At 52.2% G+C, this 26058-nt stretch overlaps 11 protein-coding genes across 11 annotated transcripts; 6 read left to right on the forward strand and 5 right to left on the reverse strand.

Annotated features, from left to right (window-relative positions):
• Positions 1-528: 528 nt before the first annotated feature.
• GLRG_03555 (glycosyl hydrolase family 16) lies at positions 529-1434 on the reverse strand (the record flags this gene model as incomplete). Its single annotated transcript, XM_008094240.1, has 2 exons — positions 529-623; positions 684-1434. The coding sequence occupies 2 exons, from the start codon at positions 1432-1434 to the stop codon at positions 529-531; spliced, it is 846 nt and encodes a 281-aa protein (XP_008092431.1).
• Positions 1435-1853: 419 nt separating this feature from the next.
• On the forward strand, positions 1854-2174 carry GLRG_03556 (uncharacterized protein; the record flags this gene model as incomplete). The annotated part of the gene is made up of 2 exons (XM_008094241.1): positions 1854-2053; positions 2165-2174. The coding sequence occupies 2 exons, from the start codon at positions 1854-1856 to the stop codon at positions 2172-2174; spliced, it is 210 nt and encodes a 69-aa protein (XP_008092432.1).
• A 1501-nt stretch (positions 2175-3675) lies between these two features.
• GLRG_03557 (meiotic recombination protein DMC1) lies at positions 3676-4593 on the reverse strand (the record flags this gene model as incomplete). The annotated part of the gene is made up of 2 exons (XM_008094242.1): positions 3676-4190; positions 4275-4593. 2 exons carry the CDS (start codon positions 4591-4593, stop codon positions 3676-3678), a joined length of 834 nt encoding a protein of 277 aa, XP_008092433.1.
• Positions 4594-5135: 542 nt separating this feature from the next.
• GLRG_03558 (uncharacterized protein) lies at positions 5136-5385 on the forward strand (the record flags this gene model as incomplete). The annotated part of the gene is made up of 2 exons (XM_008094243.1): positions 5136-5270; positions 5332-5385. 2 exons carry the CDS (start codon positions 5136-5138, stop codon positions 5383-5385), a joined length of 189 nt encoding a protein of 62 aa, XP_008092434.1.
• A 529-nt stretch (positions 5386-5914) lies between these two features.
• On the reverse strand, positions 5915-7474 carry GLRG_03559 (WSC domain-containing protein; the record flags this gene model as incomplete). Its single annotated transcript, XM_008094244.1, has 4 exons — positions 5915-6560; positions 6613-6702; positions 6753-7085; positions 7146-7474. The coding sequence occupies 4 exons, from the start codon at positions 7472-7474 to the stop codon at positions 5915-5917; spliced, it is 1398 nt and encodes a 465-aa protein (XP_008092435.1).
• Positions 7475-11817: 4343 nt separating this feature from the next.
• Positions 11818-13659, reverse strand: GLRG_03560 (UEV domain-containing protein; the record flags this gene model as incomplete). Its single annotated transcript, XM_008094245.1, has 4 exons — positions 11818-13095; positions 13157-13395; positions 13457-13544; positions 13609-13659. The coding sequence occupies 4 exons, from the start codon at positions 13657-13659 to the stop codon at positions 11818-11820; spliced, it is 1656 nt and encodes a 551-aa protein (XP_008092436.1).
• A 1805-nt stretch (positions 13660-15464) lies between these two features.
• GLRG_03561 (indoleamine 2,3-dioxygenase) lies at positions 15465-16967 on the forward strand (the record flags this gene model as incomplete). Its single annotated transcript, XM_008094246.1, has 1 exon — positions 15465-16967. One exon carries the CDS (start codon positions 15465-15467, stop codon positions 16965-16967), a length of 1503 nt encoding a protein of 500 aa, XP_008092437.1.
• Positions 16968-19825: 2858 nt separating this feature from the next.
• GLRG_03562 (DNA-directed RNA polymerase II subunit RPB2) lies at positions 19826-23718 on the forward strand (the record flags this gene model as incomplete). Its single annotated transcript, XM_008094247.1, has 3 exons — positions 19826-22213; positions 22265-23493; positions 23556-23718. The coding sequence occupies 3 exons, from the start codon at positions 19826-19828 to the stop codon at positions 23716-23718; spliced, it is 3780 nt and encodes a 1259-aa protein (XP_008092438.1).
• A 352-nt stretch (positions 23719-24070) lies between these two features.
• On the forward strand, positions 24071-24409 carry GLRG_03563 (uncharacterized protein; the record flags this gene model as incomplete). Its single annotated transcript, XM_008094248.1, has 2 exons — positions 24071-24150; positions 24331-24409. The coding sequence occupies 2 exons, from the start codon at positions 24071-24073 to the stop codon at positions 24407-24409; spliced, it is 159 nt and encodes a 52-aa protein (XP_008092439.1).
• Positions 24410-24420: 11 nt separating this feature from the next.
• Positions 24421-24733, reverse strand: GLRG_03564 (uncharacterized protein; the record flags this gene model as incomplete). The annotated part of the gene is made up of 2 exons (XM_008094249.1): positions 24421-24585; positions 24668-24733. Coding segments are annotated over 2 exons (231 nt in total), but the record flags the coding sequence as incomplete, so codon positions are not given.
• Positions 24734-25390: 657 nt separating this feature from the next.
• Positions 25391-26057, forward strand: GLRG_03565 (V-type ATPase; the record flags this gene model as incomplete). Its single annotated transcript, XM_008094250.1, has 6 exons — positions 25391-25393; positions 25465-25503; positions 25563-25596; positions 25659-25667; positions 25732-25832; positions 25896-26057. The coding sequence occupies 6 exons, from the start codon at positions 25391-25393 to the stop codon at positions 26055-26057; spliced, it is 348 nt and encodes a 115-aa protein (XP_008092441.1).
• Position 26058: the final 1 nt, after the last annotated feature.

Genomic DNA, 26058 nt, shown 5'->3' on the forward strand with positions numbered 1-26058 from the left:
TCCCTGGCGATACACCTGCAGCCCTAGTCGTTGGCCATGTTACATACCAGCTCAGTCCTTGGTTCGATACAATATTCACGAATAATCCTTTGAGAATACAACGGGACTTATAATGGATCACAGGCCTATGATTATGCCATGTCGAGATTCACCCACCGTCCTCAACACTGACTCAGTATGAAATCAACGCCGACTTGCGGAACACGTAATGTCCATTGTTTCATCCATCTGCGCTGTCTTGTGCGCGTGTGTACGGTAAGGCCGGAATGTAAAGGGGGAAAGAAGCCGCTGTACGTCGCTATCGTAAGGGGTATATACTAAGAGAGGCAAGAGAATTTTGCCCAACGATTTGGGGAAGAGAGACATGCTACGGTATTCGGTTACGTGCTTTCGACATTGCGATGGCAGCCACCCTGGTGTGGTTTCGGAATTGACATATCGTGCTGCAGCTGCGGTACCAACTATGCCCAGAACGGTGCGAATGCTAGGTAGGTCTCGTGGTAAAGACGGAAGATGATGTCATGACGATTATGGGGACTGGTAGATGGCAAGATAACCAATCTCCATCATGCTACCGTAGCCATCTTGTGTGGCATCGGTAGGGGGGCCCGGCAATGTGCCGCCTGGTGTGTATGATTAGCAACTGCCCAGAAATGACGGCATCTACAGAAAAGATAACATACCAACTGCCACATTCATCAGCACGTAGTAGGGCATGTGAGCGAGCGTCGCCCAAATACCCTCATCCCCAATATCGCTACCCCTGAGCTGGTTGAATACGACACCGTCGCGCATCCATGTGATGGTCTCCGTGGCCCAGTTGTTCGAAGTTCGATCCCATTCCAAGGCCCATGTGTGCCAGCCGTTGTCGGGAAGGGAAGTGGCTACTCCGCGCCCGGCAGGCTCGTTGCAGATGCCACCAACCTCCTGTTGGCAGTGGACGGTGCCCGTTGCGGAGAGTTGGCCGTTGATCTGCTCAAAGATGTCGAGCTCGCCACAGAGGGGCCATTGGACTCCGTGGCGAACAGCATCGCCAAGCATCCAGAACGCGGGCCACATGCCCTGCTTATTTGCGTTCTCGCCCATCCTAAACATGGACTGTACTCTCATCCTTCCTCCGGGTTGAGGGGTCCACGCTGCCTTGGTTTCGATGCGCGCAGATGTCCAGACGCCGCTGGCCGATCTGCGGGGGATGAGCTGAATTGTTTCGCCGCCGGATATTTGAACGTTCCAGGAGGATTCTGTGTAAGTCTGGACCTCGTTGTTCGTGTCGATGGCCAAGGCCACGTCCCAGGTGTCGCGTCGAGGTGGTGATCCGGCGTTGCCTTGGAATGTTTCTGACCAGATGATGTTCATGCCATCTGCCGGGGGAGGCACGAGAGCCGTGACAACAGGCAGGAGAGCCAGGAGAAGGCTGGCTGTTGTGGAAATCATTCTGATGTGAAGGTATCTTGGGCCAACAAGTGTAGTAAAAGAATGTATAATGGATAACGCTTGTATAAATCTCGTCTGTCCAGAGTACTGAGGATCGGTCACTTGCAAAAGCTGACAAGTGGAAAAGAATGGACGATGATGTCTGAATTGACTTGAATCACCAAGAAATGAATGGAACGGCACTTGGCCTAGTGAGTGAACGTAAGTGTGGTAGAGAACGAGAGAGGCGGCGAAAGCAGAACCGACCGACTACTCACAAGGCTGGGCTACGCATATATACCATAATGCAGACAGGAACTGGCTGGACGGCGTGGGCCAGGTCGTATGGTTGAACACAACGCCCACCCCTGCCCTTCACAAGAAGACAGGGCATCAAGGGATGTCTGACGAAGACGCTCATTGCACAGCCATCCTCGCTCATGCTCGAGACAAAGACCAGTAAGACGGAGGGGAGAGATTTAATGTGGAGAGCAAAGGATGAAACGCCCAGAAGCTGGGAACACTCCAGGTGGGCGGGCGGTGACGACAGGCCGCAGGGCAACTTGGCACAGGCTGCTTGGGCCAAGCCCATGTTTCTTGGAATCCAGGTGGTGGCTCGAGAATGGCCGAAAAGGGGCTTGTATGTGGGCTGCAGACAGTCGGTAGTAAGTAAGTAAACGGGGTCGCAGGTTGAGGTTGGGGCGGTGGCGATGGGAGGGAGGCATGGCCAGAGGCTGACGGGGGATGCTAGGGAGCCCTGATTTGCACCGGACATGGCCACAGCCGCCGCAAGAGACAAGGATTGGCAAAGGTCGAGAGCATGCCAAGATGCGAACCAGGGATATTTCTTGTGTCTGGAATAGACGCGTGCAAATGCGGCTCAGGTACGATAGACGTAGGAATGGATGCATGATATGGACATGGGCCATACGGGAGTAGGAAAGACGGGATGATAGGGGCCAGGGTGCGTGGATTATGTACGTCGTACATATAGATGGGACGAGACCCAATAGGCGGCCACACATCCACGCCAAGGATCGACTCCCGATGGGTGCATTGGCCAGCCGCTATGATTGGTATTTTGTATGTAGAGCATGGAACACATAATCTTTATTCAGGGGCATCATCTCCACCAGCAGCTGAGAATTGGTTCCTAACCATCTACCTACACTAGTTTGGAAAATGGACGGGAAACCCAGAGAATATGGATTTAGGGTGTCTGATAAGAGAGCTCAAGAATTGGCTAGCTGTAGTTGTTGTGAAGCATGGAAGTGGGAATGTTCCATCGAGAAATCCGTCAAACGAATACCTGCTGTCAACTAGGCCTTCGGATATCTACATGAGTGCAAAGATGCAAAGCAACCTGCTGACCCTCAAACCCTCCTAGCTCTGCAGCAAGCTAACGCCAAAGTTGACGACTTCATTCATTTGACAAAGCACAGTGTGTTTTCTGCTCCCTCCAAGGCAAAGAGGAGCGTGGGGGTTTTCCATGCCATGCAACGGCGCAGAAGCATGGCTCTCTAATGTTTGGACCGGCATTGCATGTTCTGAGACACCAGGTCACCAGGCGACAGGGGTTCTGGCAGGGTTCACTCAGGCCAAACACATGAACGTATCCTGCGCCACCTCAAAGATCGTGGGAATACCCAGAGAATCCCTCCTTGGGACTCTCGGTCGAGCTCATGTAGGTACCGAGGCAAAGGTCCTCAGGAATCAAAGAGTCGGGCTTACGCATGTCTTCAACTCCTTCGCCGGTGCCAGCAACCGTTTGCCACCTCTACCAGTGAGACATGATCACCGTCCTTAGAACCAGAGCGGTCACTAATAGGGATGAGCTGCTCTGTCCTCCTTGGGTGAACCGACCAACAGTGTGTCGCGCATCTGGTGCTGAGAGAAAGATTGGCCGCGCAGCATCTATTTGCAATTACTAACCTGGCACATCCTGTGTACCAGCCGCCACGGAGCCCGGCCTCTGCCTGCCGGTCGACACGTGAAGACTTCCATGTGGGCCGAGATCATGTCATCTCTCGCGTTTGTTGAGAGACGAGCTTTACTCTTTGTTTTGTAATAGGAGTGGCAAGTGTCGCGCCGAGATGATGCGTTCCCCGTTCGCAATCCTATTGGCGACGGTGTGAGAACCAGCCAGCCATACATACATGTGGGAGGGACCGGACCATGGTGACTTGATTTCATGGGGCCGGGCATCGCGTCGTCGCATACAGAATCACAGGAGCCTGAGAGCGCCGAGTCAATTGTAAGCTATCATGGGGCCGCAGAGCAAAGAGCGTTGTTGCTCGCACCCGGGACCGCGGGTCCAAAGACGTCACCCAACCTCTCACCCAGTTGGACAATGGTAAGCTCATAGACTCGTGTTGCGTCCAGGTAGAATCCGTCGTCGTCTCCATCCCATACCGGGTCGACTGCGTCGTCATTCTCAGTGTTGTTATCCATTGTGACGTCCGTCTCACTTTCAGTCTCCTCCATCTCGTCGTCCTCATCCGGCTTCTTGCTAAGGACCTCGACAATGACCAACCTGGTCTGTTCCACGGAACTCCGACAACGGACCATATCTGTCGTAGACATGCCTGCTCTCATGCCGTTCTCAAAGCCGGGTAGCGTATCTTTTGTCTCTATGTCGCGGCCGGTAAGGATGCTTGCAAAACAATGATCCAGCTTCTTCAAGATTGAAAACGTAGCTTTGGGAGAAGATGGAAATGCGTCAATCCACTGTGTAAAATCACTGGCTATGTTGAGGAGGAAGGGGATCTGTATACTCGCTGCAGAAACGAGTCAGAGTTGGTATCTCAAGGCATGCAGGACACTTTTGTCCAGCGAACTCTTGGGGGTGGGGGGGTCCTCACGAGTTCCGGACAACCACAGGACGTCAACGACGCCGTGCAGGTCGTTGCAAAGCTCGGCAAAGGTTTTGTAACCGACGACCTGATCACCAGGCTCTGGATTTCCGTGCTTCTTGACATAGCGACGATTGATCATGGCCAGTCGTTCCTCAACATATCTACGGACTGTCTCTTCCTTGTTCGATCCGGGTCGGAGCGACCTGGCACGAGGATGCGGAAGAAGCGCACTGGGGCGGGCGGAGGTGCTGCTGGGAGCAGGTGATGGGAGAGTTTGAGATGGAAAGAAGCCACCTGGCTCCGGCGGCTGCGAAGCATCAGCCATGGTCTTGACGTGTACCTGCTGATGGATATGGTCGTGATGATGCCTTTCACATCGTCAGCGTGATGAGCTTTATGGGACTTAAGCCCTTTGGATTGCAAGGTGTTGACGGAAAAGAAAAATGCAGCAACAGCCCAAATCTACCTACCTACCTAGGTAGGTGGGTTGGTAGTACGGATACCTCACACCTACCTAGGCGCCACTTCCTGCAAGCACCTTACTGAGCGCACTGAGCGCACTGAGCGCGCTGACTTGGCCTGCTTGGGACTGGAACTTGATGTATTAGGTCAGCAGAACTGAGCCACATCTATCGGGCCCACGCAGACGGAACCGTGGCTTGTGTACGTACGTCTGACGTCCAGCTCGGTCAAAAAATTTGGCTCCCGTACTGTCTAAGCTTCTTTCGTGCAGCTGGCCCGACTTCAACTTCACATCACGAGCAAGGAAAGATTTGTCCGTTTCCCTCTCCACGACGTCAACGCTCTCCAATATCCGATACTCGATCCTAAATCTTTTCTCTTTACGCCTCACATCGAAAAGTCAACATGCCTCCCAAAAGAGTTGTCGTCGAAAGAGCCAGCCCGCGCTCCCGCCAGCCCAAGGGCTACTTCAGATCAACCTACGATGCTCTGACCTCGTCCGAGAATGCGCCCATTGTCCGTAGTATTGCCATCTTTGGCGTGAGTAACTCCGCAATTTTCGAGCTTTCTTCACGCCGGGCTTGCTAACATGAGTTCTTAGGCTGCCGTGACCTTTCTCTCGAGCTCCTGGGGCGAGGTTCTTCTTCCACCGTGAGCCCTCCCCGATAACAATCGGTGTTTGTAACCATTGCTAATGTCCTTTTTGTAGTCAATAAACGATTCCGTCAATTGCCGAATGACGATCCATGTATAATCACGTTCTTGTTGCCGCGAAAGAAAGCTGGCTGTACAATAGTTGAAAGACGAGTAGCCTCGAGGATATAGGGAATATCACCCGAGGCCTAGCGATATCTCGGGTATACGGCCTACGCCTCATAAGTTAATGAATCTCACTCTCATGCACTGCATGCCTTGATCATATTGGAGACCATGTTGGCGGGGGTTCATGGAATTGATCGATAACACCATGCTGCTTCCCAACACGCGTCGGGCTCAAAGAGTGAGGAGGCGACAAACTTAGTCTGGTAATACGACAGGGTACACGTAGACGACGGTGACAGTAATCAGGCTAAGGCAATACGAATGAAGCTGAGATGCTCTAGGCGCTTATCCATGAGCAAGTTGTACTATAACTGATGAAATACAGACAGCTCTCGCCCCCATAGTTCCGCCAGATATCACCCTCACATTAACTCCGCATTTTGGCAAGTTCCGTCGCACTTCTGGTAGAGCGAAAGGGCAGCCCATCCACCACACATCTCACTCGGGCTACCCGAACAAGGCATGTTGCATCCACCCCACAGTCCCTTCTTGGGCATGCGATCATCAGCGACCGAGTTACCACACCAGCATTCTTTTGCGTAGGACAGACCCGCATATGCAAAGCCTTTTCCATCGCAATGCTTGATGCAGGTATCAACCGTCATGCTATCGCTAGACGTCTTCGCGCTCGGAAGAGTTCGACCCTGGCCCGACGGGTCGCGGGCACAGCCAAGATACTTGTAATTTAGCGTGCTCGTTACGTCCTTGTATCCCCATTGGGGCTGCGAAATCTCAGTTGTTGCACCACACCCTGATTCCGACTGAGCATTGCCAGGGCCGCGCTGAATGCTATTACAGCCTGGCAACTTGTCAAGCTGGCCCTGTACTCTCTCATCCACTTTGACTGGAACTTGACAGTTCCTTCTTGTCTCATCGTCAAAGAACTGGAATACTGTGCATTTTTCGATACTGCCTCCGCCATCCTTGCATTGTGTGAGGGCAGCCTGGAGCACATTGACGTCCCATCCGTTGACAAAATCGCCGTGGAGACCATAACCTGTCGGGTCGCTGTACAGCGTCAGCAATAGTGCCCCTCGCCAAACTGAGAAAGGGAACTGACCCATTGGACAATACGAACGGCTGGGTGCCACTTTCGCCATACCACATGTCCTTGAACTCGTTGACGTTGAAGATGACCTCGTAAAACAGACTGAGAGGGTTTAGTATTGCTCGGATAACAGCTCCTAGGATGTGCCTAACGTTGGGAATCTTTTGGGGTGGCTTGACGGGCATATGCCGTTGTCCAACCCCCCTGGGTAAGCCATGTGACTTTTGTGGTCAGGAGAATCCAGGTTTACGCCGTCCCAGCACGATGGAAACAAGACTTGAAGTCGCAATCCATTGGGACAGTTGCGTGTAGGAAACCCATTGGTCTGGGGGCCGCCATTCCCCAAGCACACGTATGTAATACCTCGCTGCTCTAGGGTATTATTGAAGCTTCGGAGCTTGGGGTCGCCAGCCAGCATACGAAAGCCCTTGGGGAATGCTATAAGCCCGTTGTTGTACTCGGGATCTTTTGGGTCTTGCCGAAACCTAGAAGCCTTTGGTCAACCACAATCGCGTCGCCATTTACTGCACCGGACTACCACTTACAAGTAATAGGCTAGCATGCCTCCGGACTGAGAAACGCTGGTGAATTTGCCGTCTTGCCCTTGGTAATAGAGAGTCGGGATCCAGTAATTGCTTAAGTCCGCAGTGACTTTGCAAGTTGAACAACTTGCGGAGCGAGCCTGCTCATAGGTCATGCTGAAGTCAAAGCCGTTGCCGCCCATGATGGTGTGGACATGTCCAGCAAGAGCTCCCGGGTTGACGATGGGATCGGCACGTTCAACAACCACTGGTTTAGAACAAGGCATGATAAAGAAGGCTGCTGCATGGCCGACTGCCCAGATCCCAACGAAAAGCCTTTCGGCTGCCCTCATTGTGCGCAGAAACAAAAGCTGTAACGGGCGGTAGCGATAGGAACAGGATGAAGGAAGGTTCGAGGAGATAAAAGGAGCAGCCCGAATAAATCAAGCAATTGGCCCGCAATATCGCGCGAACCTTTCCAAGTCTGCCAGCAAAGCGGTAGGCTTAAACAGAGCTAAGAGCTGAAGGCTTCGAGGGATGAGCTGAACTGAAAAGAAAGAAAAAAAGGTGGGTGCAATACGTGATAAGCAATTGGAGAGCACGAAAATGATACTATACGTGAAGTGGATGTGACGAGGTTTTTTATTATTTTCGCTTCGGCGTCTCCCTCGTCGCCCTCAAGTTCCGCATACCCACCTGCCATAAACCATGGTCCAGGCCAAGCTTGACGAAGCCTTACATCATTGCGGCCGTGATGGATGGGCCCATACAGGCCCATACTGTGAACTCGGCCTGCCCTTGGGGGGGACTGGTAAGCGGAGAAACATGACGAGCGGGCTGAGGCTAGACTGAAAGCATTTCCTGACTCGGCAATTTGAATCCAAAATGGCGTCGCAAGATGGCGCCGACACCTTAGGAGGTTCGACTGGACGCCGGGGTTCATTGGAGGCGGCTCCGACTGATGGCACAGACAGAGAGGCTGTCGCAAGAGAAGCTCCTACATAAAGCTCTTTACCCAAAAGAGAAATGTGTTCCGTTCGGCTTCCGACCTCCAGGCCAGACATGACAGCATTATCTCTAATTTCTTTCCATTAAGCTGGTAACACAAAAACAACACTTCAACAATAGGTGCTACAAGACAAGATCTAGCGCATGCCGAGATCCTGCATGAGCGAGGTCTGTTCCGTTCATGGTAAACGAATGGGCTCCGCAAAGCGAGACCAGTACCAACAAAGCTTGGAGCTTCGGGTTTGACTGTCTTAGACATGACGGACTTTTGGGGACATAAGAGAGGCCCTTTTTGGCTTGCTACTTCTCCTCGCCATGCAAGCATCCGTCGACTCGTTAGCTTTTGGGTGGAAGGCGCGTCATGTTTGTCAGCCATCATTCCATGGCCACCGGAATTGGCATTAGGTTTCAGTCCAAATCTGAAAGAGTGCAGTCTGGATGTGCCTCGTGAGAAATTGGTTCCAGGCTAGTCATCAACGGGAAACTTGGAAGCAAGGGGTGTTGGATGAGCATGTGGCAAGTAGGCTGTCAGCTCAAGCATCGACGTGAGACATGCAGTATCTCTCAGTCTTGCTCTGAGGTTAGCTGCCGCGGTCTCGGCAAGCCATCTTCTTGTACCATATGAGCTTTTCCGCCTCGGCAATCTGTTTCCGGAAATTTTAAAATTTGACGGCTGGAAAACGTTTTCGTATTTATTGTTCCTTATCCTGGCGCCGAAACAGAAAATGGGACGAGGTGACAGTTTGGGGATTTGGGTGAGACAGAAAGACAGGGCTCTGCACCGACACCTACCGGCACTTACATTGTACCTATTGCACAGATTGTCTAGTTTCTAAAAAACTGCCCGGTTTCCCGACAAACTGGTAAAGACCCGTTGCGCCGGAGCACTTTGGTTTATGCCTCCGAGTCGGAAGTGAGGTTACGGGGTTACGGGCCTACAGAATCGGTAGCGTAAGTGGATCTTAACGGAGCCGGAGCCGGGTGCACGGGGGTATATGCCAACCCTTCCTGACCGTCTTTCTAGCGTCATACTTCTTTGCTTTTGGAATTAATGGAGATTCCGTGGCGGCTTGTCTTCCAAACTTCCCCCGTGCGCCTCATCCGTCAATGTTCCACTTGCTACGGCCTATCTTCTGAGCTAGCCCAGCTACAGGCTTTTGAGAACGGCTTACGCTTAATCTGACGGCGTGGGTCTCATAGACATCCTCGGGCCGGTCGCTGTCTGAGTGTTAGCACTGCATTCACTGTTGATCGTTCCGCTTTTTCTATACACGACGAGGCAGATCTCGTTTAGCCACACTTAGCCAAGGAACCACGAGATCACAGAGCTAGGGTCAACTGAGCACACTTGCAAAGGTTACCATTCCCTCCTGTTTCGGCTTCTCGGGCAGGCTGACATTGAAGCAGCGAGTCTGGTCGCACGTTTCTAACGAGAATTGCCAAGAAATTGATTACTGGGTCGTTCTAGGCCAAACATTCGTTCCCGTTTCCGAATGAAACGGGCACTGCACGAGTAAGTTCACACGCCTGTTTAGCACTACACCTGTACTATTCCGGCAGACTACCACCACACTGTCATGCCAGAAGCCATCTCTGTCAGTTTTCATGTCCTGATACAGATGTCGATCAGCATACAGACATTGGTTCTGGTCAACAAGTCTCTAGAAGTGGCCTTTACTGGTCTGTGTTACTATGCCCATCGGCTCTCCTCTTTGGCAGGCGGTGAATTATATTCACAGCCCTGGAATGAGGCAACTGAATTGTATTGGAGCCAGACTCTCTGCTCTGTACCTCGGTCATAATCATCTTGCCAATAGGGACCTCATCTACCTCCCGAATCTCGTGCAGCGTGTCCCACACGGATATGTAGTGGAATTTCTTCACAGCCCATCCCAAGACGCCCGTCAAAGCTTGACCAGTGGTAGAATGGCCACGTTTCCGGGAACGTCCAAGGCACCACCACTTCGTTTATTGAACCACACGGTGTGCATTCCTGTGACCGCGTCGACTTCCCTAGTTCGATCGAGACTAAGCTGCAGCGCATCAGCGATTCTTCGATCTAAGATGAGAATATCCAAATGAGCTGACGGGTAGAGTTTAACGGGAGATCAGATCTCCCGCTGTCCGACTTTCTTCCTAGAAAGGCTCACCCTAGGAGTATGGTGAGCGTTGCGATAGGAGGAAATCAATGGTGCGATTGTAAGCAAGGAAGCTATCGAGCAATTGGGTCAACCGTCGCCTGTTTACATGGGTTTCGTTTTTGAACCACTTTGCTTTGTCCAGTTTGAGGGCAGCGTTGTTTCTGACCGTACTTATCATATTTTGCCAACTCCGAATATTGTTCACATGCACCCATTGAACATTTGCCATTCTTGTCGTGTGAGGTTCATGGGTGGGGGAGTGATACCGAGCTACAAAGGATGAAATGGCAGATATTGTAGTAACACCAAGTCAGACCTTTCTCTTCGAGTGCAGGCATCCAATGAGGATAAATGTTCAACCGCTTCTTGTTCAAGGAAATCACAAAAAAAACACTCGTCCCTGAGGCTATTTATCCTAAGCTTGTTTGACACTCTATGCTCTACACTCAAGGAAAACACGCAGTGCGACAGTGAATCCACAATCCACCAATCCCCTGCAAAGAACCAGCGCGCATTAATCAACATAGGATACCTAAAGAAATAAAAAAGTTTAGAAATATTTGAGCGAGGTTACACCTCAGCGTCCGAGTCACATAATTGATCTGTCAGCAGCCGTATGCTGAGACTCAACAATATCATTCTTACTCAGAGAATCTATAAGCTGGAGCTGTTGCAAGGTTCTCAAATTCAAGTCGCTGACATGTCTCTGTCGTTTGACATAAGCAGCTCCTTAAGTTATGAATGAAGCAGGAGGGACATGTAAGTAACACTGAGAGACTGACGTCAGCAATGGTCGTCGTCGATAACGGCGCCATGGATTGTGAGGAACTGGTCACAAACTCGAACCTTAGTCTCGTCGGAGGCTGCAGGCAATGGGTCATGATAGTCTCGAAGCCTCAGAGCACGACCAGCCGCTAAGGCAGTATTCTGCATGTTTGATGCCTACACCGGCGGGAGATTGTCTGTGAGAAGTAACATCACCACAGATTAGGGCGAAATAACCAAGAAATTAAGACGCCGTGCTTAAAGAGTAACGACTCCTAAGTCCTTCCGAAGGTTACCTCGTGACCGGGAAAGGCTGATTTCAACACAGCCAGTCAATGACTTGGAGTCACAATAATCCGAGGACATTGCACGGGCTGTCTTTTTCACGGAAGAACCTACGCAAAAGAGAAGACTGAGGTCCAGGAGGCGTGGAGAAGTGAGAAAAAAAAAGTGCCGAGCCTTTGGGTTTGAGCCATCAATATTCCGGGTCAGGTGCCGAACCGCTTGAGTCGATTAACGATAGGGATACCAGGGTATTATAAATGTATTATCCTAGCTGAGAGGGTATTGACGCAAATAGTTGTAAGTGCAATTTTTCTTTCATTCAGGAAAGGGGGCTTGGAGGCCAAGATCATGCGTACTATGGATGGCATGCACTGAACGTAGTCGGCCAAGATAGCATTAGGCAAATGTAAAGTTGAGAAGTTGTATAAATGCCATTTGTGTCCGAGTGTACAAGATACTGAGCGCTACGCGTGGACCAAAGCACAAGGCTTATGCCGCTATGCTGTTAGTCCCATCCCTTTCCCTATCTTGCGAACCAATGCCTTCTTCAAATACCACTCCCGGGCAAGGGACCGTGTCGTCTTGGCAAAGACGGCAGGAGAGATTCTGCCTCGTTCAACAGCCCGGCCCAACACGAAAATGGTGTCCCCCATTGCCTTCTCCTCAGCTACCAGCGCATAGAGCTGATTAGCGACGACTGTGGGTGCGACTAACAGCTCATCAATATCAGGGGCAGTCTGGCATGACGACCCCTCAATGACAGAGTCAGCCTTTCGCAGCGCTTCCATTAGGATGTTGGCGTTGGACTGAAGCAGAGCCGACGTTTGACCAAGGGTACCTATCTCTGATTGCAATGTCGAGAAGGCAGATACCATGGCAGTACGCTGCGCCTGCAGGCCTGCCATACTGGTTTCGTTCTGTTGTCGGCTACGTTGACGAAGAGAGTGGAGTGTCTGTGCGAGTTGGTGTAGCAAGGCGTCTTTCTCGGGGTTTGGAGGTATCGGCGGAGCGGGGACGGAAGACGGTGAAGGAATGCTCAAGGTTAGAGGCTCATCGAGCAGATCTGGGGGCGGCGCTGGCTTTGCTATTTTTTGTTGCGGCGGTAGCTGGTGTCGTAGTTGCAGCTCTTGCTGTTGTAACTGTGCCTGATATTGCCCAGCCGGTTGCCATACAGGAGGGGGAGCACCTTGCTGGTGGGGCAGGGGGGTGACAGAACGGCTAGATTCCGCCCCAGGGACAGGCGATCGAGAAGCAGCATCGTGGCAAGGTTGGTGCTGCTGGAAGTCACCTGTCAAGCGTGGAGGCAAAGCTGATGGTGGCTGCGGAGGATGCGAGGTAGGAGTCGGGGGTAGAGGCGGTGCCGAGTCATAACGGGAGTAGCTTTGGCTCTGAAGCCGGGGTGAATGGCTGGTGCTATAACCTCCGTGGATAGATGCATGTTCGGCACCGGGGGGCAAAGGAGGCAGAGGGGGACCGTGTCTTGCATCAATCGGTGGTGGAGGGCTTCGGTATGGGGGCTCAGGGCCGGAGGTTTTTGGCGGCGGAGGTGGAGGCCGTGGAGACCCTGTCGATATTTGGGTCGGCGGACGGCTGGCTGGACGATGAGCTAGGTCAGGGGGGAGGGGGGGGAGGGGAGGAGGTATTTGGTCACGCGACTGTGAAGGAGGAGCAGCAGGTGGGGGAGGCTGCTGTTGACCTGGCTGTCGGGCGATGACTGGTGGTTCCTTGGCGAAGATGTCCCTCAATATAGCGACGAAGTCTAAAATCGTGGATTTCTAGGTTTTGAAGAGTCAGATATGAGCTGCGAAGGAAAATTTAGAGGCGGAGATGACGTACATCCCAGAAGGCGGCCCAGCCTACAAGATATGGGTGGTATACCTGCCCTTGGGGGTCTACATGCTGACCGGGCCGTACCATCATGGTCTCGGTGGGCGTCACGTAGACTAGCGGCGCGTCTCGAGGATAGGCATGAGGAACCCATATTGAGATGGGGAAGCGGTATGTTGTGCCCCTGAAGATAACGGGTATGGTGCCAGAGAGGTGGACGAGGAGTGCAGAGGCGCCATTGTCGAAGGCTAGATACACCATCAGCGGTAGTTCTCAACGAGGCTGTGATCCAAATCCGAGAGGGCATACTGTGGACATCGGTGCGCGGCGACAAAGAAGGGTAATGAGAGAGCGTCTGTGCAATATCATTGTAGGTACGGTTCACATCTTGATATTCCTGAGAGAGGCGGCGCATTAGTTAGGGAACGAAGGCAACGGCAAGTAGGAAGGGGAATAGTTACGCTGGTGAGAACGCTGTAGAGCCAATTCAAGACATGTTGCGGAACGGGCATTGTGGTGACGAGTAAGGGTTAAGGGCTAAGGCAGAGGAGAGCTCAGGCAAACCCAGAGGAGGGATGAGCGGGCTGTGGGAGAAGCACCGAGGGCCAAGCGGAAGCGGAGATGTGACAGGCAAAGCCCGATTATGAATGCATGTCGTGAGGATCCTGAAGCCCAGTGTGGTGTGGTTCAACGGAGAGCGCGAGGCGATAGGGGGGGAGGAACCCCAATCGAGTCGGTCGCAAGACAGCAGCAACAGAGGTCGTCGGACAGCGGGGGAGGAGGCGGCGTCAATCACCTTCCGTCAAGTTGGTGGTGTCGCTGAAGCACGGCCGAACGGTGCGGGCGGGCGGGCGGGAGAGGTGGATGTTGGAGCTCGGGGATCGGTGGTTGGGCGCCGGCGCATTGAGATCCGTCTCCAGATGACGCATACAAGTACCTAGGTAGCTTGGCCATAGTGGGGCGTTGGTTTGTTACACAACCCCAAAGGGGAGTCAGTCATGGGTGGTGTCATCCCTCTTTCCTCCCTGGCGCCTGCCTTTTACGCTTCACCCAATTGTAAATCATTTTCAAAGCTTTCACTCTCGGACTGTCTCATCACCACCAGAAACCGGTATGCGGACAGCCACTCGTTTATACTCCTCTCGTTAAATAATGCGCACAATCCATCAATTCGTCCCGTTTGATCAGGCTTGTGGAAGCATGGTTCAAATCATTGACAGCTATGCACCATGCCAGACCACGCTCAATGGCGAATCACGGAAGCAGAGTAACGTAGATAATGGCAATGCCTGATTACAGTGATCAACGTCGAGGGAATCTCAAGAAAAGGCATACACCATGACGTCGCGATGAGAAAAGGACTCCGTGGTTGCGAAGGAATAGAGGGTTAAATTACTCAAACACAAAACACTCTGAAAGGCAGATCGTCCGTACCTCGCATGGGGCCATTTGCCCGTTGCAGTTTCGCCTTCTGGCCGTCCTCCCGGCAGATTACCGTGGCCATTTTCTATCTGCTGCATAGCCGCTAGTCCGGCCGGAGTCGGACCTGTAACTCGTTACACTTTCTCATCGTCAACCCTACCTACCCGGGTACAACGAACGGCTGCGGCACTTAGCTAGGTAATTTGGTTGCAAACGCTCACGCGAAAAAATTCAAAGGCACAAGCACTCCGCTAAGCCAGGACATGTACCGTCAACTACCTAGATAATTACCTACTGGCGCCGAAATGTATGTTTCAAATTGCGCGGTCCAACCCCTCCAAACACGCGGCGCGACCACTCAGCTTTGCTAGTCAAGTACAGCTCAGTCTCCGCCGTGTCATAAGTCATCCGTTTTGTACGTGCCTTTTTTCCAAGTGCGGATTTGCGCACAAGGAAACCCCTGGAAACCTTTCTTCTACCTACTCAGTGTTGAATCCCACATAGCCGAATAAGGACTGTTGCGCGCATTAATAATACAAGCCCCACTCACTTTCTTTGTGCCGTCGTTACTCTCACTTCTTCTGTCACGGTCATCATCAACAACTCTGGCTCCCCAAAAAGCAAAAGAGTCCTCACAACTTGATCCGAGTCTTCCCCATCGAATGCTTGCAGTTTCAAGGATCTTTCGCAAGGCTGAGGAGTATTCCAGCTTCACCTGGGTACTCCTTGCGTCAGGACCTTATTGAATACTGTCTACTGCACCGCAAACCACATCTCTTCAATCACCTCGATTCACTGCCGTCAAACAACTCCCTCAACCTAAATCTTGCTTTACACCTCAACCTCGGCTCCAATCGAAAGAAAGTTGCCGTACACAAGCAACCGCATATCCATTATGCTCCCTCCTATCCCCGTTTTGTCCGACTATGGAATCTCTCCAACCCATGGTTTCCTACCGGACGTTCTCCCGTTGACTCGACTGCCAGATCCCTACTATAACAAGTGGGAGGCCGTCGTTGCCAACCTCCAGGCACTCGTCCTCAGTCGTCGGCTTCGCCCAGTCGTCGACCGGTTGCCTGTCCTCTCCACCATCGGTCTGGAACATGACGCAGAATGGCGGAGGGCGTATTCCCTGCTGTGCTTCATGGCACACGCCTACATCTGGGGCGGCGACGAGCCATGCGAACATTTGCCGCCCGCCATCACCGTACCCCTCCTCAAAGTTTCCAACCACCTTGAGCTGCCTCCGGTTGCCACCTACGCCGCCTTATGCCTTTGGAACTTCAAGCCTCTATTTATCGATGAGGATATCGACAATCTTGAAAACATCGCCACTCTCAACACTTTCACTGGTTCTCTTGACGAGTCATGGTTCTATCTCGTCTCGGTAGCTATTGAGGCTCGCGGCGGTCCCATTATCCCCCTGATGCTGACGGCCGTGGCTGCCGCCCGCCAAGGGGATGCTGTTACCGTTACCCGTTGCTTGCGCACCTTTGCTGAGCGCCTCACCGACTTGACCAACATTCTGCAGCGCATGCACGAGAGTTGCGACCCTAGCATCTTCTATAACCGCATTCGTCCCTTTCTCGCAGGGAGTAAGAACATGGCCGAAGCCGGTCTACCTGATGGCGTCAACTACGACGATGGGTCTGGAAAAGAAGATTACCGTCAGTATAGCGGCGGTAGCAACGCCCAAAGCAGTATTATTCAGTTCTTTGATATCATTCTCGGTATCGACCACCGGCCAACCGGAGAGAAGCGGGATCCTTCAACCGAGTCGGAACGGGAGTCTCGGGCTCCGGTGCCGCGCCATAACTTCATCATGGAAATGCGCCGGTATATGCCTGGCCCCCATGCCCGCTTTCTCAAGGATGTTTCCGGCGTTGCCAACATTCGCGAGTTTGTCGAGTCCCGTAAGGACGACCGCAACCTCTGCCTGGCATATGACGCTTGCCTCGCCATGCTGAGTGCATTTCGCGACAAGCATATTGCCATTGTCACTCGCTACATCATCTTGCCGTCGCGCGAGGTGCGTGCTCGCAGCAGGTCGAGGAGTCCCGAGGCGGCCCGTCAGCGTCTCAACCTGGCTACCGCCTCGCGACAGCGCCAATCCGCGCAGCATGAGAATAAGGACAGTGCTGGAGGCAAGAAAAACCTGAAGGGCACAGGTGGAACCGCCCTCATCCCGTTCTTGAAACAGGCTCGAGATGAGACCGGCGAGCCCGCTATCGAGGAGTGGACTCGTCGCTTCATGAGCAGGACCGTCAAAACCGAGGGCAAGGGTGACTTCTTCCTAGGCAAGCCCGGCCAGCCTGGCCACGAGGCTGAAGTCGAGGTTAGCGGCTTGGCTGGCACTTGGACTGTCGATGATGATGTCGGCGGCATTTGTCACTACTGATGCAACGGCAAGATTGTTGGAGATGCCCGTGGAGGGGTCCATGTTGGCGTGAAACCCAACACGCATTAGAGCCAGGTGCATTGTATTATCTCTGTAGACCTTGGTTTACATTTAAAAAACGCCATTTGCCTAGGGCCGGAGAACCGTTGTCTTTATTAGAGTACTCTGGAAGACAGATGAGAATTCCATGACCGTGTCTCACATCCTTCGGTATATGCCTCTATCGTGCGAGTCACGGAAATGATGACATCTAACCAAATTTTGTTGGTATGGGCAATGCGTTTCTTTTGGGATTGTCCCGTGGGCTGGCGTTGCCGGTAGAGCGGGTTCGAGGAGACGCAGGCAGCACCAGCGGCACATACTGAGGCCCTTGGAGCTGGCGCTACGTTGTGCCCAAGCAGGCACCGTTCCTTCCGGTGAGATAGGAACTGTCGTGGATGCAGCTAATGCTGAGGATTTAGATATGGTTGATGAACTTGGTTGATAAACTGACGTCGTCGATACTCGCAAGCTGTCCTCGTGCTGGTCGTTGAAGACGTTGTTGAATTAGACTTAGAAGGCAATGTCATGGGACTGATGCCTTGGACACAATGCTAACAATCTGTACCAATCCGCAAGTAGGATTTCCTAAGTAGTGTGTATCTACTAGGTTTACAGTCGGCCGCGTATTTGCAGTAATAGCCGGAGGAGCACTCTGAGATGGGTTAATCAGGGTCTGCTGTCGAGCCACCAGTGAGAAACGCCAGACCTTCTGAGCATCTCATGCAATGCTGTTTCATTGTTCATTTGGCCCCACTGTCTCCGTGCACCATACCTGAGCAAAAGACCGGCTTGGGTTGTTCTCATTTATAGACCAGTCGAACCTCCACTAGCATCCGCCTTGGAGCTTCTCAGGCAGGGAGGAGCACTCGCTGCGGCTCGAGACACACCGTAGCGAGCACTGAGAAACGGATAAGCTCGTTCGTGCATCAGTCAAACATCCCTGAGCTACCGCTAGGTATTGTGATGCTAAATTGGTCACTGAATAGGTTACTATCTAGAGTCTGCTTTAACAACCACCCATGAACTGAAGTCAAGTTACATCCTTAATGGTATTGATTGACTGCACTACCATGACCTTGTCTTTTTTCTTGCTGGACGTGAATGTGATGCTGGTCCTAGTATCAGTCCAAGAGCATGACCAAGGGCCCATTGCTTGATCTCACGCGTGGCAGCTGCAGCACCAACTGGCCTCAGTGCCGCCACTAACTGTAGCTGCAAAACCAAAGGATACCAGATCGTTGACGGCCTAGGGAGCTTGATTGGTGCGTGTGTAGGTAGAGCCGCCGCTTGCACAGCCACTCTTTACCTACAGATCCAAGGGAAATCGTTCTTGTCGTAGGCCAAGACTGGCCGGTTGACAGATGCCTTTTGGGGTCATACACAAGATGGTTTATAGCAGTCCTAGTATCTGGATGGTATGTAGAGCTGGCTGCCTCTGTAAGTCTAACGCGAAGCGGGATTAGCTACATGTGGCATTTTTGCACCGGTCGCAATGTAGAATGGCCTCAGTATCACAAAACCTTCACATATCTACCCGGATCTCAACAACCTTTCCACAGAGAGACGGACACGACAGTTGGGTCCAGTTGATGGGGAAGGGAAAGCGGCAGTACGGTTCCGATAAGCGTATCCGGGCATGTCTCACAATGTTGAATAATCCCAGTTTTGTAGGAAAAACTTTACGTATCGTGCATATTGGCGCTGCGCATCTGGGTGGTCATCTAACATTGTTCAGATTCTGGCGATGTTTGGCCATCAAACCGACAAAGCAGGATTTGAGGACCAGCCAGGAGGGTAGCCAGAGTGCAGATGTAAACCTCGACATACTACAAACAGCTAGCCCAAAGCCATGAACCGAGCATTCGGACTGTACAGCTGGCTGCTGTGACAAAGAACTATGACCTGGAAGCGAACTGCATCCTGCTCCGGTGCCGAATCTGGTTGATCACTTGACTATGTTGGTTCCGACTGATATGCATCGAAAGCGGGCGTATTGAGACCGACTGAAGAAGAGAGTAGAAATCGAGTATATGTGCTTGAGGACGATCTAGCGCTATGGCATATCTTGGACGCATTCTGTTCTTGAGATGGGAGTATGCTTCCTAAATGAGGACAAAGTTGCTGTCCTTTCTCCCCCTTACTACCTAGATAGGCACGTGGGTAGGTAGATATTAGCATGCAACGACACAGTGGTGGTTCTAGTATCGGTTCTTACCTCAAGGTCATCGCCGTCAAAATGGATTAGTCAGTACACCACGTGACAATGGAGCTTGTGCGGGACGCCCACCAGCCCAAGTGATACTTCTATACTAACAGAGACTAGCGCGTCGCCTCCCCCCCTGTTGCGTTCTGAGTTCACTCAAGCCTCCCGGCCCTTCTTGCCTAATTACCTTCTGCCTCGGACGGGATTTGGGAAGCGCGAGAAAAAAAAACCACCATCCAACGAGGCTGATTGTTTATCGCTCCTGCCCATCACCACCGCTTGACACCGGCGCATTATAGATCGACACCACCCCATCGACCGGCATCGAAGACTCACAGTTGGCCTTGATTGCATTTCCCCTTCGCGAATGCTCCGACCGAGCTGAAGAGGCAAAACAGCCTGGGCTCTGCGTCGTGATTGTTAATCATCATCGTGGTCTTCCACCTCTTGCCACTAACTCCTCAATCGATCGCAACCCCCCGTCTCTAGTCGCACCTTCATCATCGACACGCGGAAGGCAGATATTACAATCTTCGAACAAAAGTCAACTACCAGACCTACCGTGCTATACAATAGACCGTAAAGACGCGCCCCGCTGTCTCCAACTGCAAAAATGGCCGACGTTTACGACGAATACGACTACGATGGCTACGTCGATGAAGACGACACCAGCATTACGCCTGAGGACTGCTGGACTGTCATCTCATCGTTCTTTGAGTCAAAGGGCCTGGTTTCCCAGCAGGTTGACTCTTTTGACGAATTCACCTCTTCTACCGTCCAGGAACTCATTGACGAGTACTCCCAAATCACCCTAGACCAGCCGAACCCCATGTCCGACAGTGACAAGGTTATCGCCCTGCGCCGATATGAAGTCAAGTTTGGCACTGTCATGGTCTCCCGCCCCTCTATTACCGAAGCTGACGGAAAAGTTACAACGTTACTCCCATACGAGTGTCGTGATCGAAACCTCACCTACGCGAGTCCTCTCTACGTCAAGATCACCAAGAAGGTCTCGATTGCGGTAGAGAAACCCATCCCGTTGAACGAACTCGACGAGGAGCAGCAGGACGAGCTCGCCAACACTGGCGAACATCCCACCAAGCTTGAGTGGGAAGAGGAGGAAAGTGGCGAGGACTATGGTGCCGACAAGAACAAATCTGACGACATGAAGGACATGATCTTCATTGGAAGGATGCCCATCATGGTCAAGTCCAAGATTTGCCACTTAAGCAGCGAGCAGGAAGACGACTTGTTCATGTTGAACGAGTGTCCCTACGACCAGGGAGGCTACTTCATCATCAATGGAAGCGAGAAGGTTCTTATTGCACAGGAACGATCGGCCGCCAACATCGTCCAAGTATTCAAGAAGGCTCAGCCGAGTCCTTATTCTTACACGGCGGAGATTCGTAGTGCTCTCGAGAAGGGCTCGCGACTGATTTCCAGCATGATGCTGAAGCTTTATAGCAAGGGCGACGCAGCGAAGGGCGGATATGGCCAGACTATTCACTGCAGCCTGCCTTATGTTAAGGCCGATCTGCCGATTGCCATTGTCTTCCGAGCGCTGGGCGTGGTCTCCGACGAGGACATTCTCAATCACATTTGCTACGACCGGAACGATAGCCAGATGCTTGAGATGTTGCGGCCATGCATCGAGGAGGCATTCTGCATTCAAGACAGGGAGGTTGCTCTCGACTTTATCGGCAAGCGAGGCAGCAACCACAATATCCCGAGAGAAAAGCGTGTAAGGACAGCCAAGGACATCCTCCAGAAAGAAACTCTGCCACATATCTCGCAGAGCGAAGGCAGCGAGACGCGGAAAGCGTTCTTCCTGGGCTACATGGTTCACAAGCTGCTCCAGTGCGCGTTGGGCCGACGTGACACCGATGATCGTGATCACTTTGGCAAGAAGCGTCTCGATCTCGCGGGTCCTCTACTTGCCAAACTCTTCCGCAACATCGTTCGCCGCATGAACCAGGAGCTGTCCGGCCATCTGAAGCGCTGCGTCGAGTCGAACCGGCAATTTAGTCTGACACTCGGCGTCAAGCCCCAGACCCTTTCCAACGGCCTGAAGTATTCTTTGGCCACAGGTAACTGGGGAGACCAGAAGAAAGCCATGAGCTCGACCGCCGGTGTGTCTCAGGTGTTGAATCGGTATACTTTCGCATCCACTTTGTCCCATCTTCGTCGTACAAACACGCCCATCGGCCGTGACGGCAAGCTGGCGAAACCTCGACAACTACACAACACCCATTGGGGATTGGTGTGCCCTGCTGAAACCCCGGAAGGTCAAGCCTGTGGTCTCGTCAAGAACTTGTCACTCATGTGCTACGTCAGTGTAGGCACACCTGCTGAGCCTATCATTGACTACATGATCCAACGAGGTATGGAAGTCCTTGAGGAGTACGAGCCCCTGAGATATCCAAACGCAACCAAGGTCTTTCTCAACGGTGTCTGGGTTGGCGTTCATCAGGACCCGAGAATCTTGGTACCCGATGTTCAAGGTACCCGTCGTCGAAACGTCATTTCTCATGAAGTATCTCTTGTCCGTGACATCCGAGACCGCGAGTTCAAAATCTTCTCCGACGCCGGCAGAGTCATGAGACCCGTATTTGTCGTGGAGCAAAGCGCAAATGGCATAGTACCTCAGGGCTCGCTTGTGCTACAAAAGGCAACAGTCAACGAGATGCGCGAGCAGCAAGAAAACCCGCCGGACAACCCAGCCGACAAGATCACATGGGAGTCACTTGCTCACAGCGGAGTCATTGAGTACCTCGATGCCGAAGAAGAAGAGACGGCCATGATTTGTATGACGCCCGAAGACCTTGAGATCTATCGGCTTCAAAAGCAAGGCCAAGTGGTCGAAGACAACGCGGACGGTCCCAACAGTCGCTTGAAGACCAAAATCAACCCCACGACTCACATGTATACTCATTGCGAAATTCACCCTAGTATGCTGCTAGGCATCTGCGCTAGTATCATTCCCTTCCCCGATCATAACCAGGTGCGTAATCAACCAATAGTCTGACTATTGTGTAAGCTAACAATGAATCAGTCTCCCCGTAACACCTACCAGTCTGCCATGGGCAAGCAAGCCATGGGCTTCTTCCTGACCAACTACTCACGCAGAATGGACACCATGGCCAACATTCTTTACTACCCTCAAAAGCCACTCGCTACTACCCGATCCATGGAGTTTCTAAAGTTCAGAGAACTGCCAGCCGGTCAAAACGCCATCGTCGCCATTGCCTGTTACTCGGGCTACAACCAGGAAGATTCCGTGATTATGAATCAGAGCAGCATCGATCGTGGCCTTTTCAGAAGTTTGTTCTTCAGATCCTACACGGACTGCGAGAAGCGTGTAGGAATCAACCTGGTCGAGCAGTTTGAGAAGCCGTTCAGAAGTGACACGTTGCGTCTGAAGCATGGTACATATGACAAGCTGGACGACGATGGTATCGTGGCCCCCGGTGTTCGTGTCTCGGGAGAAGACATTATCATCGGAAAGACGTCGCCCATCAGTCCGGACAACGCAGAACTTGGCCAGCGGACAACACAACACGTCAAACGTGACGCTTCTACTCCTCTCAGAAGCACCGAAAACGGTATCGTGGACCAGGTCATTGTCACCACTAATCAAGACGGTCTCCGTTATGTCAAGGTCCGTGTTAGGACAACCAAGATTCCACAGATTGGCGACAAGTTCGCGTCGCGTCACGGTCAGAAGGGTACCATTGGTGTTACCTATCGACAGGAGGATATGCCCTTCACCGCCGAGGGCATCACGCCTGACATCATTATTAATCCCCACGCCATTCCGTCTCGTATGACCATTGCTCACTTGATCGAGTGTCTGCTTAGTAAGGTTTCGACCCTAAAGGGCATGGAGGGTGATGCCACCCCCTTCACGGACGTGACAGTGGATTCAGTATCGCAGCTACTTAGGGATCAGGGATATCAGTCGCGAGGGTTTGAGATTATGTACAACGGCCACACTGGACGGAAGTTGCGAGCCCAAGTCTTCTTTGGACCGACATACTACCAGCGGTTGCGTCACATGGTCGATGACAAAATCCATGCTCGTGCTCGCGGCCCCGTTCAAATCATGACCAGACAGCCGGTGGAGGGCCGTGCACGTGACGGTGGTCTGCGTTTCGGAGAGATGGAGCGTGATTGTATGATTGCTCACGGTGCTGCATCCTTCCTCAAGGAGAGACTGTTTGAAGTCTCGGATGCATTCCGAGTGCACGTTTGCGAGATTTGCGGCTTAATGACGCCTATCGCGTAAGCGTTCCCTTCCCTTACACCCCTCCATGCAGCAGATCAGCGTGCTAACCAGAGAATAGAAACCTCTCGAAGCAGTCATTTGAGTGCAGGCCATGCAAGAACAAGACGAAGATTGCGCAGATTCACATTCCTTACGCAGCGAAACTTCTCTTCCAGGAGCTGCAGTCGATGAACATTGCAGCGCGCATGTTCACCAACAGGTCCGGAGTCTCTATCAGGTAAAAGGGATTCTAGCACGAGGGGATTGGGCACTGAAGATGGGCTCTTGCGAGAAACGCTGCAACGTGCGAGATGGGACGGCCTAGAACGGCAGCGGCAGAAGCTTTCTAGGTGATTGCATTTGGCGTCTTGGAGGCCGGGGAACAGTTTTAGCCACCCGAGTCATATTACTGGCGGGCGGTAGAATGGCAAATGGACGTCTCTATGTGTTTCTTGCACTAATGACATGTACCATCACAAAGAGCAAAAAAAGGATAGATAGAATAGGTATTCAATAATAGGATGCTGGATGCCTCAATTATTTAATACTATTGTACAGGTGAGAATATACATACACATTACAATGTTGAACTCCATGACTGCTTCGCATATTGGTCGTCTCCGGTATCTAGAGTACCAAAAGTCATCGCGACAGCAGCTCAAGCAGGTTGCAATGTAAGTGGCCTACCATGGTGTGCACGAACAAGGCGACAACAATTGGGCTTGGAGCTAATATCAGTCTTTGTGCCCACTTCGTCTCCCAGCTTAGCTTGGGTCGAAGTTGCGTATGTCTGTGTCTTGCATTTTATTCCTCCAGGTCATCCAGCCCCTATCTTACAGCATGCTATTTCATAGGACGTCTGGTATGCCGCCGGTGAACACGACAGCCTCGTTGCCGGAGCAGGAGGAGATTGTCTGTGAGGGCTATTGCTAACGACCCGCGCCGTCGGGTGGTATGGACGCAGTCACATCTCGGACCGTCTGCTCTCGTTTGTACTCTTCTTCAAGAGCGCGTTGCATGTCAAAGTCGAGTTGGCGCTCTCGTTTGATGCGCTGCTGTTCAATATCGCGAACAACTCCTTGGTGCATGGCCTGCAAGTCTTTGGTCAGCTATTTTGAAGAATGGGGTGAGGTGAAGCCTTCGCATGGAAAAAGTGCATGCCTCTTTCTCGAATTTTTGCTGAAAATGCACGACGACGATGGTGCTGGCAGCAAAGAGCGATGTTGCCGCAAGGGTGAGTTTCGAGGCTCGGGACATGATAGTCAACAGGAAGTGTCCTTATTTTGAGTCTTCAGAGCGGGCGCCGGTCCAGTCGTTACGCAGTTCGAGGGCGGCAGCCTTGACATCCGTGGTCGAAGTAGTCTTATATCGGGGGTTGAACCTCGTTCCCAAGGAGCATCTGCCCGCCAGATGAGTTCCGAGGCTACAAGGTGTTAAGAACGGAAGTCCAAGTATCAACCAGGTAGAGATGATTGTTGGTGGCTCTGGGACGGTTAGCTGCATATGCACTCCGTATACATTGCCGAGAGTGTATATTTGTAGGTCAGCTACCTAAGGTAGGTACAGAGAGTTACGTAGTGGATGAGACCTGGGCACTCTAGGTGGGGGTCTCGACCGGTTCTGGTTCCACTCTGACGCTTCGTGGTAGGTGTAGTGTAGGTACCCGCGTACAGTGCCCAAAGCCTTACAGCAGTGCACTGTAATCTTAGCGTATCGACACCGACGCACCTCATCCTCCCACTGGAGCTGTCTCTCCCACTGATTGATTGTGTTTGTCGACAACTACAAGCTATCGACACATTCCCCATCTTGTTCACCTCGCGACATCCAACGGCTGGCATTTCTAATCCTCTTCCTCCATCTGACGTCGATTTCTTCCTACGCTTGCCAGTTTACCCACGACGGTCCTATACAATGGTCAGGATGCCCGATGCGAACGCGAAACGTCATTCTTCTTGCGGGCAGGATGCTGACTTGATGCTCTGCAGTCGGCTCAGAACTCGGCCGGTATCCAGACCCTTCTGGACGTACGTACAACTTTTCGCGGGTATCTCCATGGGCTTTGTTGTTAATGTGGAGGACGCAGGCGGAGAGAGAAGCCTCCAAGATTGTCCAGAAAGGTATGCTGCTCTCGGGGAATACATTGATTCAAGCCCAACCATACTAACAAATGCGCCCATAGCCCGAGAGTGTAGGTCCCCCGACTCGAATCAATCTGATAGCATACCGCTACATACTCACGCCGTATTTCTTAGTTCGCACAAAGAGAGTAAAGGAAGCCCGCGACGAAGCCAAGAAGGAAATCGAAGCATACCGCAACTCTAAGGAGGAAGAGTTCAAGAAGTTCGAGTCCGAGGTACGGTACTCATTTTTTATTAAAGGGTGGCGATAAGGATGAAATACTAACGGGTTCCTGTAGCACTCCCAAGGAAATAAAGCGGCCGAGGACGAGGCGAACAAGGAGGCCGAGGAGAAGATCAAAGAGATCAAGGATGCTGGAAAGAAGAGCCAGGACAAGGTTGTCGCTGATCTCCTGAAGGCCGTTTTTGAGGTCAAGCCTGTTGCACCAAGTGCGGCATAAA

Source organism: Colletotrichum graminicola (assembly GCF_000149035.1).
Source record: "Colletotrichum graminicola M1.001 genomic scaffold supercont1.10, whole genome shotgun sequence".
Classification (NCBI taxonomy): Eukaryota; Fungi; Ascomycota; class Sordariomycetes; order Glomerellales; family Glomerellaceae; genus Colletotrichum; species Colletotrichum graminicola.